Genomic DNA, 11,002 nt, shown 5'->3' on the forward strand with positions numbered 1-11,002 from the left:
GTGGAGTTAAACAGGAGTTTTATGGGGAATAGTTTTCAAGCTTACTGAAGAAGCCTCAGCCAGCTATGGATACCTGTTAGTGTTTCTGCAAAATTTAAATGCCATAAGCTTCTTTTGTAGTCTTGTGCCTAATTAGAAAATAGTCAGCTGTGTGACACTGACTTCAGTGATGTGGAGTGACCCAAGTCACCTGAAAGATCTGATGTAAGGTGGTAGAGAGATGTCTAATAGCTGGTGCCATAAGGCATAGAAAATACATTTCTTCATTATTACTCATTCCTACTGTAGTTGTTGGCAAATATTACTTGAACAATATTTATAAGGAAGGAGGGGATTCGAAAATGTGCTTATTATTAGAGGCAAGGAATATTTGAGGAATACTGGAGATGTAGTACATCTTCAAGTACAGATTGCTGCTGAAAGAGAAGATCCTGTTCTTCTGCCCCACCATTACCCTACTATAAAATCGTATGACTGGGTCACCACTAAGTGTGTCACTTCACCTTGCTTGGGCAACATCTTAGTTCATCTAACTGAGTGGTTTTTGCAAGCTGAGCTGAGTTAAGCAGTGGTGATGAGCATTAGATCTAGCACAAAGGAAGTGTTGAGAGGAGAGCTGAGGTGGAGCAGTAAGGGAGGAGTTAACAGCACTCTGCAGTTTTACTGTAGTAGGTTCGAGGAGGGACTGTACCCTCACATGTGTATATAGGTCTTATTTAAGGCAAACATGAAGAAGAGGTATGTAGAAGAGTAAACATTTGAAATTGTATGGGCTTCTATTACAACTTACTTTTACCTACAGGATCAGACAAGTGGAAGGTTGGTGAAAAAAAGCTATTCAACAAAGGCATTGCAATCTACAAGAAAGACTTTTTCTTGGTCCAAAAGCTTGTAAGTTACTTTTGTTTGTTTGTTTTCCTGATACATTTTTATATGTTTGCTGAACATTTTATACAGGAAGTTCAATCTTGATTTTTAAGCATTAGGTCCTGCACTCAAAAGATTTCAGAGAAATGTCAGCATCCAGCACAGCATGTAATCTCACCAGAAAGCTAGAACAATAATGTTTATTTTGCTTAACCCTGGCATTTAAACTACATTAGTTCCATTAGTCCATGCTGCAGATATCTACTCTGCAGAGCACATTTATAGAGCACTGGCAGTGTTTAACTTAAATGGCTTGCTGATAAAACTAAAAAGAAACACATCTCTGCCACTGATGGAGAGGACCAAAGAAGGATATGAGAAGATGCATCCTTTATATCTCTCTTTCCAGTGTTGTGACAATGATAGTAAAAATGATCACTCCCATGTTTTAATGAGGTATGACATGTCAGCAAGGGGGAAATCACTGAAGGAGAGTGTGAAACCAGGAGCTGCAAACATATTTACTGAATAAATTCCCCAAAGGCATTACATTGCAAAAGCTCAGAAGCTAAGAATAAATTCCAAATATTTCACTAAAATCACTGATGCAGAATATGTAGATGGTCACAAGTTTGTGGTGATAATTGTCTAGCACCATATGCCTACAAAATGCACATGGCCAAAACGGGAAGGGGCTGCAAACTTCACTTCCATTTTTGGATTGGTATTCTGTTCTGGTCTTCTCTGAAGTGCTGCTGCAAAATAGAGCTCCTCCATAAAACTGAGAGGCTGCTGTCAGGCCTGATAGCTCAGCTGGAACATTTCAGAGGCTAAGAGGTGCATTAAGCTTACAAAGTTCCAGGTTCTGTCACCTTTACATTGACCAGCTTTTCTTTAGAAAGTTTGTCCTCTAGTTCTCAGTGAATAACAATGGCAGTAGGGGATAAGCTGTGGGATGGGGCAGACAGGCAAATATGACACAGAAAAGGAGGCTTCAACAGCAGCTGTGGTGGAATGGAAACTATGGAAAGACAATACAAAGTGTATTTATTGCACCCCTAGTAATTATTTCTAAGTCTTTTTAAAATCATGTAATCCATTGGACTTTCATGTTTTTTAAACAGATAAAAACCAAAACAGTAGCTCAGTGTGTGGAATTCTACTACACATACAAGAAACAGGTGAAAATTGGTCGGAATGGGACCTTAATCTTTGGGGACATTGATGGTGCTAGTGAGAGATCTATGAAAGATGAAGCTGAAGTTGACATCAAGGTAAGTAATTTCCTAAATTTCTCTCACCTATTCTGGGCTGTGGTTTGAAGCCTTGTGTGTTGTCTCACTCAGTGGTCAAATCAAAATCACAATCTGGTTTCTCCACAGAAGTCCAGACTCACAAACTTTTGTCCTGTGTCACATAATGTCATTTACCTACAGAGATCAAAACTAACAGTTCCTTTATCCTCTGGTGAAGAGTTCCCATAGGTTTGCACGTGTTCTTCCTCTCAGAAGGGACATCTTCAGTGAGGAACATGGGCATGTGGAAGAGGAGGAGGAAGAGGAGGAAGAAGAGGAGGCAGAGGAAGGGTTGGATAACAGAAAGAGGAGTGCAGATGCTCTGAAAGATGAACAAACACTACAGGATGGTGTAATGGTAAGTGCTGCATTGTGCATGTTGTGCTTTCTATGCCACCTTCACAAACAGTTCCAGATGCAAAAAGTTTCCATCTCCTACTTTTTCTGGAGCAAGAGATTGGGCTGAGTGTTCCTATCAATCAGACTGTGTGCTGTGATGGGAGAACTGAGATGTGTAAGGTGGAAGTGTATTCTTTGTGGCTGGTGAACACAGAGGGCCCTGATGAGAGATGTTCTTAAAATAGCCTGATGATTTTATCATTAAATAAAACCTTTGTCTGGAATGAGTGAATCACAGGAGCTCAGCCAGTGTTTCCTTCTGATGGTGGGTTTTAGTGTCACTTTGCCTCAACTCTTCTCCTCTTTGCAAAGGCCAGCGACACCAACATGAGGAGTCATGAGTCAACTGTCACGGGCAGAACTGGGAGGAAGCCAAGGGAGACAACAATGAAGCCTCGAAAGCCTATTACTGCTCCAGTGCAGAGGAAGAAGAGGAAACAGAAGATGAAACCAGATGCTACCAGTAAAACACAAAATGCAGAAAACACATTTCCATGTAAAAAATGTGGCAGGTAAGACCAACTCTGCTTCCAGCAATAGTCACAGAATCACAGTAGGGCATCTTCTGTGGAAGCTTTTTCATAAATGAGCTTTCTATCTTTCTATATAGGCCATAGACATTAGCAAAAGTTCTAAAGAATTACTGCCCCACTAATACTTACAAATTAAGGCTTGTTTTTCCTCAAATGGCATGAGATACCACCTAAGTTTCTACTGTGTTCAGTAGTTGGTGTTAAGCTGCACTTTCAAGCAGCTGCTCTGTTGGCCCTCTGTAATGCTTACAATTTTGTAACAACTAGTTTCTATGTATTTGCTAGATCACATATAAAGAACATGGTATAGACTTAAGAACAGTGGTGTAGAGACACTACCATTGTTGTAGCAGCAGCTATTAGGGCAGTAGGTACATAGTTCATCTGGTTGCATTTGCAGCTGTCTTTGGTGGATGTCAAATATATTTGTATTTCCTCACACAGTTTTAGTAGTTTTTGTTGCCAACAGAATCAAACTGTCAGGAAAATTCTGTTCGCTACATAAGTTGCTTACTCTTAAAACAACAGGACAAGCAGACAAGGCTTCTTAATGATGTCTGAACTTCACTTGTGGCATTTCATGCAAAATCCAAATAGCTAATGGTGGAGGGTGGAGGAACAGATCACAGAAATGTAGAGTCGGAAGGAAAAAGCTCAGGTATTTTGAGCTCTGTGGACAAGGCTCAGGAGTGGCATTGGACCATCATTTGCCTCCATGCTGATTGTATTGTTGCAGCCCAGGGGTATGCCTGAAAACCAGGGCTGTGTTGTGTTAAGCAGCACATGCATAATTCAGGTACCAGCATTGCCCCTCTGAATTCAGAGCTGAATGAGAAATGGCCACAGTAAGAGATGAAGTGAGAGGTTTGAGGGTGCTCAGGATCCCCGGCTAGCGTTGTGCTGGCACATGCCGAGTGGTGTTTGCCGTAGGTGCTCTATCGTGGTGCCAGCGGGAGTTCTGGAGTTGAAGCTCACAAAATTGAGGCCGGAGCAGCAGAAGCTCTTCCAGAGAAGTATTGAAGGAGGCCACAGGAGAGGCCAATGCTAATGTCCATGTGTGCCTTCCTCAGGGTGTTCTACAAGGTGAAGAGCCGCAGTGCTCACATGAAGAGCCACGCGGAGCAGGAGAAGAAGGCGGCGGCGCTGAAGCAGCAAGAGAAGGAGGCGGCAGCGGCGGCGGCAGCCCGCAGCCAGGCCCAGCAGGAAGAGAGCAGTGACAGTGGGAGCAGCAGCAGCGGGAGCAGCAGCGCCAGCTCGGATGAAGATGGAGAAATATAGCAGCAGACCAGAAGTGGAGGGAGTAGCAAGGCTGGACCCAACCTCCTTCTCAGTGGTCTCACTTATTTTGCTTGCACTTTTCTTACCTGAACCATCAGGTTTTGGTTTCAGTGCTGCCATTTCCTCATGCCACATGTTCCACTTCACCTTGCCAGTACTGACCAAGCCAGAATGGTGGATAACAAGATTTGATTCAACTTTGATTTTTTTTTTTTTTTTTAAGACTAATAAGATTCCTATTCTATTTATAATGATATCCGAGGTACATAATAGAACAATGTCACCTGCAGTGGAAGTAAGTTCTCTCAGGTCAGTCAGACCTTTCTTTTAGTTCTTGTCAGGAATCGTGGTAGTAGGACTCTTGGAAATAAAGGTTCCCAGACTGGAGCAAGAAAATGAAACTCTACTCTGAGCTAAGTGTATCCAGTTACTGTGACACTGGTGATTTCTAGTTGTTTCCTTTCTCAGCAAATTCTTTTTTTTTATGCTTTCCTGCCTTTCTATCTGAGCAGTTATTCAGGCAGACAACAAGTTTTCTGGAAAGATTGTGTGCACTTTTGACCTCTGTTTCACAAAAATGAAAAGAAGGATGAGCAAGACATTCTTCTTCCTTTTGAGGGGAAGTTTTATTTTTCAATTGGAAGCCTGAGGTCAGTTATCTTATGGCATTAAGAACATAGCAATGGATATAAAAATATCCTGTGGGATAAGAGTAGCAACAGGCCTTGCAGGTTGTCTCATCTTGGAAAACAAAATAGTCAGCCTTTGATTAACTTAAAGGAGTCTGGGCTTCACAAGTGCAATTTGAAATGAAAATTGCTGGGTTTGAATTTACATAAATGGGAGCAAGTTTGTTTAGTGAAAATGAACCCAGATTTTCTTGTGTCCTAGATTGTATGCAGCTCAGAAATGGGAGGAATGGAGTCTCATCTCCAGCAGTGATCCCTCTGTGAATGCTTTTACCTCTCAATATCCTCTTCTGTCTTGTAGCAACCCTCATTTATTCCTTGAAATTGCCATCATCAAGCTTTTATGGCAGGGCTCTAATTTCCCAGACAGTTGCTGTCAAGTCAGTGTGTACAAGAGAAGCTTGTCATCTATTTGCACACCAGTGGCTGGGCAGTGCTGCCTGCTGGGTTGTCCTGCTATGAGCTGTGCTCTTTGCTGAAAGGCTCACTCTTCCTTCAGAACTGACACAAGCTAGTATCCCAAAAAGTCTAGCCACTAAAAGCTGCTGGTGAAAGAGAGTTAAGAAGAAGTGGTACAGGTGACAGATATTAAATTCAGACAGGATTGTTCCATACATCTTTATAGCCCACATTTATCATTATTTTGTAAGGATGCAGAGAATCACTTGTGCTTCATGGCCAGTTGGTGCCATCCTGTAGCCTGGCTGCCCAGCTTCCTCCCTACAGCCAGTGCTGAGGAGCAGCATTGATCCCCAGCTTCTCAGGTGCTGGCACTATGTCAGACCACACCATACTGAAGGAGCTGATAACTCCTGCCTTCCCCAGCAGGGAACCAAGAGATGTTGTAGTACGTGAACTACTGAGTGTGCCTCACTTGCAGATTATTTTTAATTTAAATTTTGACCCTTCCAGCTGCTAGATAAATTCCTGGTTAACTATAGAAAGAGGCTGTAACTCCAGCATGTCATCTGTCAGTCTTCTTCCCCTGTAGATGGCTTCATGATGGCTTCACTCTTTTGTTTGGGAGGCTGTGTATTGTACAATGTTTGCTTTAACATATCTATGCCTTTGCATAGAATTTTTTTTCTGAATAGCAGAAACAGTTACTACTCTTACAAAATCAGGGGGAACATCATTAAGGACTCCACTCTTTGCAAAGTTGACACTTTCACATGTAAGTGTTCAGTTTTCTGTCAAGATTGTATTTTTCATTCCTATCAAAACTGGGGCTCCTTTCAGCATTTGGATGACTGTTCCATGTTCCTACATTGAATGGATCTGGTTGACTAACCAGGAAGCACATGGCACATAGTGAACTGGCAAAATAAGTCAAAAGCTGCTTCTTTAAAAAGAAGCTTAAGCAAATCAGTCTTCCTCATAAGGATTTCAGTGTTGATTTTTATTTTTTGTTTTTTATAAATTGGGGAAAATGCTTGTCTGCCATTATCTTAGGGCCCTTGGAGAGAACAGAAGCTTTAACACACTGTCAGGAGAAACAGTAGGTGAAGCAACTGCAAGTATTATTACAGTCTTCCAAAGGCCAGATCTTTCACTGATTTTCTCTATTTTAGCAAACTGATATAATTTTTCGTCTTGTCAAGGACAAGCTCTTGAGGTGCTGGTTAGAACAAATCAGAGATTTTCTTTACTTGCATAGAAGTGTTGTGTATATTATGTGCTGATTCCAGTACTGGTTGTTTCTCTCCAACCCTTCTGCAGTTTAAGTAGAATGGAACAGGAAAACTGGACACAGTCTGTCACTTGAAGAAAATCAGAAAAGGGCTTTTCTGAGGATAACCTCTATAACAGCTGTGGGCTAGCAGGGCTGACCACAATCAGGTAAATGTGCTAAGTAAGTGGCATCAAGTTGGAATGTTTCTGAGCATACTTCCAAATTGCTAGCAGCCACCAGAAGACTTCTTTTCTGGCATGGTAGTAAGTAAACCAGCTCCTCCAAGTGTCATCTTAAACGACAAACAAGCAAACCAAGCCTTCTGTTCACTGGCTTACAGAGGAGTTTGGAATTGATCCTGCATTTGAATTAGAGCTTGCCTAGTAGCAAAAGTTAGCAGAATTTTTTTTTTTTTTTTTTTTTTTTAAGAACAAAATCAAAACCCAAACAACCAACCCCCAGTTTCTGTGGACAAAGCATTTAAATGGAATTTGTCTAATCTGGAATGAGTTATGCTCCTAGTCTTTGTGGGGGAAAAATAACTTGAGTGGCTCTTTACTGTAGCACAATGTTAATTTAAGTTCGTGTTATTCTTGTTAAGATTTACAAAAACCCATCCCAAACAAACAAAACTCTTCTCAATATTCTGTTGATATGTCTGTTTTAAAACTCCATGCTCATTATTTCCCATTGTTTAAGGGCCTATTGACTGATCCCAATTTAGTGTAAGGGTTTGCTGCTAATTTAGAAAACAGGCAGAAGAAAGTAATTAATTTGAACAAGATGTATCTTCACTTTGAAGAACAAATGGGAACAAATATAATATTTATAGAATGTAATTCCGTAAATGTGTACTAATAGATTTGCCTTTTACAGTGCAAGATCAGGCTTCAGGTGGTCATATACCCCATAGTCAGATGGCTGTATTTCAAATCATTACCTACTTGAGTCTTGATGCCAGCACTGGGCATCATGGAGATGCAGTGACAGGTCATGTTTGCCCTGATCACGTACTTCTGCCTGTGCTTCTGCCTGTCCTTTACAGATAGATTCATTCTTTCAGGTTTGTGATCTGCATGGGATAGCATCTGAGTTTTGTAAGACTGTGTGTGTATGTAATTACTAGATAGATGCATGTACTTGTGATGCATATCTGATACAGCTGCAGGTGTTTTGCAGTCCAGCTGCAAGAACCACTCTGCATTTTAATTTATTTGATGTTTGTTCTTTTACTGATACGGATGATGGTATCGGAGAGAACTTGGCTCTGTAAGTTGAAGGCCTACAGAATTTCACCCAGCTGTGCAGGACCCTGGCATTTTGCTGGCTAGAAACAGGTAGGGATGTAGCTGCTTAAAGGAAGGGCAAAGATAGAAATTCAAAAGCTTAAAGGTAACTCATCTGTTAAACCCATTGTAGATAAAGTCCAATTTAACTAAAATACTCCCGATTTATCAGACTGAGGCTTTTGGTCATTTTTATCATTACAACAAGCTTAGATTAAAATCAACACTTTTCAGAAAAAATGTTTCTTAAATCACAAATGTGAGCTTTCTCACTCTCTGCAGTTACACACTTCTTAATTCTCTTTCAGGCAATGGACTAGAAGGTTTCTACAGATATATACTGTATTTTAAAGAAATGGGAGTAGGAAGGACTATAGCCATAGGAGTCTTGCTTTCATACAATGGCACATTTAGTCCAGTGCTTACCAGAAACCTTATTCTAATACACATTTTCCCACACAAACTTTCTCCCTGCTTTATATTCTGATGTATGTCTGGAAGTTTATAAAGCTTTAAAGAGGCAGAGAAGCGAGTCTACAAATCATGTTTGATTTCTGGGAGGGGTGAATTTCTATGTAAATTTGTCACTTGGGTTCAGCTTTACTTTCCCTCCTTCTCTTCTGTGTCATATGTTAGGAAGACACAAACTTTAAATCCCAAGCTGTCTAAGGATCTTTCTTTCCAAGACTAAGATTCCACTGACAGCTGATCCTGAAAAACCGTTAACTTCTCCAGATTAGAAGACAACATATATTTTTATAGAAATGTAATTGTGTATTTTAAAAAAGTTTCCTGCAGCTTCCCCACATGTATTTTCCCCCTTGTAGTTGAGATTTGATATAAACTTTTTTGTGTTCATTCTTTTTATGTTCTGTTTTTAAATTTGTAGTCAAAGCTTTGGTGTACTGTACAGGAGCAGTCAGCCTTTGTAATTACTGTATAAATGCTTTATTATAAAGTATATTACTTTTATTTTAACAAGTGAGCAGACATTCCTTTTGTGTGTCTGCTGCCTAGGGCACCTTTTAAAAGACTGTTACATGTTTAAAATGTACATATATAAATATATTTACCTGTTGCTGTACAGTTGTGATAGACTGGACTGAATTTATTTTTTGTGTGCTTTTTTATAAAATATTAATACACTAAAGGAAATCTTGCAGATGTGATTGTAATGTACTATGTAACTTATTTACTTAATATCCTCTATATATCTAAAAAACCTTTTATTAAATGAGGTTAAAAAAATAGTCTCTTAGCTGACTTTCTTGATGGTACGAGGGAGCAGCTGGGGGCTTGTGCAGGCTGTGATGCACAGGAGGCTGTCCCAAGTTCTTTGGTTGCTCTGCTCTCTCTTCTTTGTACTCACCTGTGTTTCCCACAGCAGCCCCAGAGGCTGTTTCTCACCTTCCCCTGAGGCACAAGCCTGCAATGTGTGTTATGTCTTACATCCAAGAAAATAACTGGCACCTGTGGCTGTAGGAGACCAGGGAAATCTGCAGCTCCACTGCTTTACAGAAGTGTTGATGGGATGTGTGTGCCCCTCCAAGCCAAGCACTCTTGCAGAAAGACAGAAACAACCTTGACAGTGTGCTAGGAATTCCTGGGGAATAGTTCTAGGTCTGGTGTGCTGTAAATAAGGCCGGTGGGATTCTGACACTACCTGAAACAACTACAAAGACCATGGGCAAGGCAAAGACATCATGGAGTAACTTAGTACCTGATAGGCTTGCATCAGATATGACTTCTGCAATGGCTTCAGTTGTAGATCATATTGTATCACACTTTTAGTGACAAAGTTTGAAAAAACTTTTACTAAATACTGTCTTAAAGGCACTTACTTGTTACCTGAATCCGAGGGGGGGATGTTTAACAGGTTTTGTTACACAGTATGTATTTTGTTTCTTCTAGCAGCAGTTGGATACCTTGCTGTGGATTTTAAATATGCTTGCATCTATCCTCAAAACATCTTCATTCTGTTTTGGTACTTTGCCTTTTAGTTAACTAGGCTACACAGGTGTTCTCACACCTGTGGGTATGATGTCTTTAAAAGCTACAAATGCTACATAAAGCAGATGGCAGAAATGTGCCAGTGTCTGACTGGTCTCCTGTGAGATTGCACTTAGGATCTAAGGCAGCACACCTGTTCATTTATGCTGACCTTTTCATTTCAATATTTTTGGCAAAGATGGCAGGAGAAAGACTCAGCCCAAAACATGAAAACACTAGTTTTTTCAGCTCAGTATAGAAGTCTTTGCTTTAGTTTAATCCTGTGCCTGTGGCAGTTGATCAGCAATGACGTTTTGAGAAAAAAGTATTTTGCTTGGTGTGTGAAGAGACAGGGAACACTGAAGCCTTCATTTGAGATAACAGACCAGGACTTTAAGGCTTTAAGTCACATATTTGCATCCCTGTCAATGCCAGCTGACAAAAGTGCTGAAGTTTAGTACTTGGCACTAAATCTGAGGCTGTGCAAGCAAACCTTGGACAATCAAAAACCCCATGCATTTGGAGCAATTTGTGTTCTATCTTTTTTTAACTGCTGGATCTAAGCCCAAGCTTCTGGAAGTTATTTCAGCTACTGAAAGAAACCTAATAAAGCATTTTAGTCACTAGTAAGCTTTGAGTTAGTGGTACTGTGAGGAGTTCTGCAGTAACTCCCTATATGCTTTCTAAACAGCATTACAACCACCACTGTAGGATGCTGCTCTTGTCATTATTGAGACCAACTGCTGTGGACTGTGGGGTAGGAAGAATTTTCTTTATAGAGTTTTGAAATTACACTTCAGTGACATGGTCTACTCAAGGCTGAAGTTTCTATTAGAGAAGTCTTTGAATCAGTTAGCCTTTCCCTGTCTGGTTTAATGAAACTGATTGTATATTATTGTTATAGAATTTAAATTCAAAGTGAATTAGTAATTTTGTCGTGAAGAAACCAGCTATTTCTCTAACTTACCTGGATATTTTTTCCACATACAGCAGT

The 11,002-nt window shown here is 40.3% G+C and overlaps 1 protein-coding gene across 2 annotated transcripts in view; it reads left to right on the forward strand.

Moving 5' to 3' along the window:
• Positions 1-7,152, forward strand: part of MIDEAS (mitotic deacetylase associated SANT domain protein) — a 51,347-nt gene extending 44,195 nt beyond the window's left edge. For both annotated transcript variants that reach the window (XM_012573887.5, XM_030274358.4), the window contains exons 9-13: positions 803-891; positions 1,992-2,141; positions 2,341-2,520; positions 2,874-3,073; positions 4,165-7,152. In XM_012573887.5, coding sequence (XP_012429341.4) covers positions 803-891; positions 1,992-2,141; positions 2,341-2,520; positions 2,874-3,073; positions 4,165-4,372 — 827 coding nt within the window. In that variant the 3' untranslated portion in view covers positions 4,373-7,152. The remainder of the gene's footprint in view (positions 1-802; positions 892-1,991; positions 2,142-2,340; positions 2,521-2,873; positions 3,074-4,164) is intronic.
• Positions 7,153-11,002: the final 3,850 nt, after the last annotated feature.

This window comes from Taeniopygia guttata, chromosome 5, assembly GCF_048771995.1.
Source record: "Taeniopygia guttata chromosome 5, bTaeGut7.mat, whole genome shotgun sequence".
Classification (NCBI taxonomy): Eukaryota; Metazoa; Chordata; class Aves; order Passeriformes; family Estrildidae; genus Taeniopygia; species Taeniopygia guttata.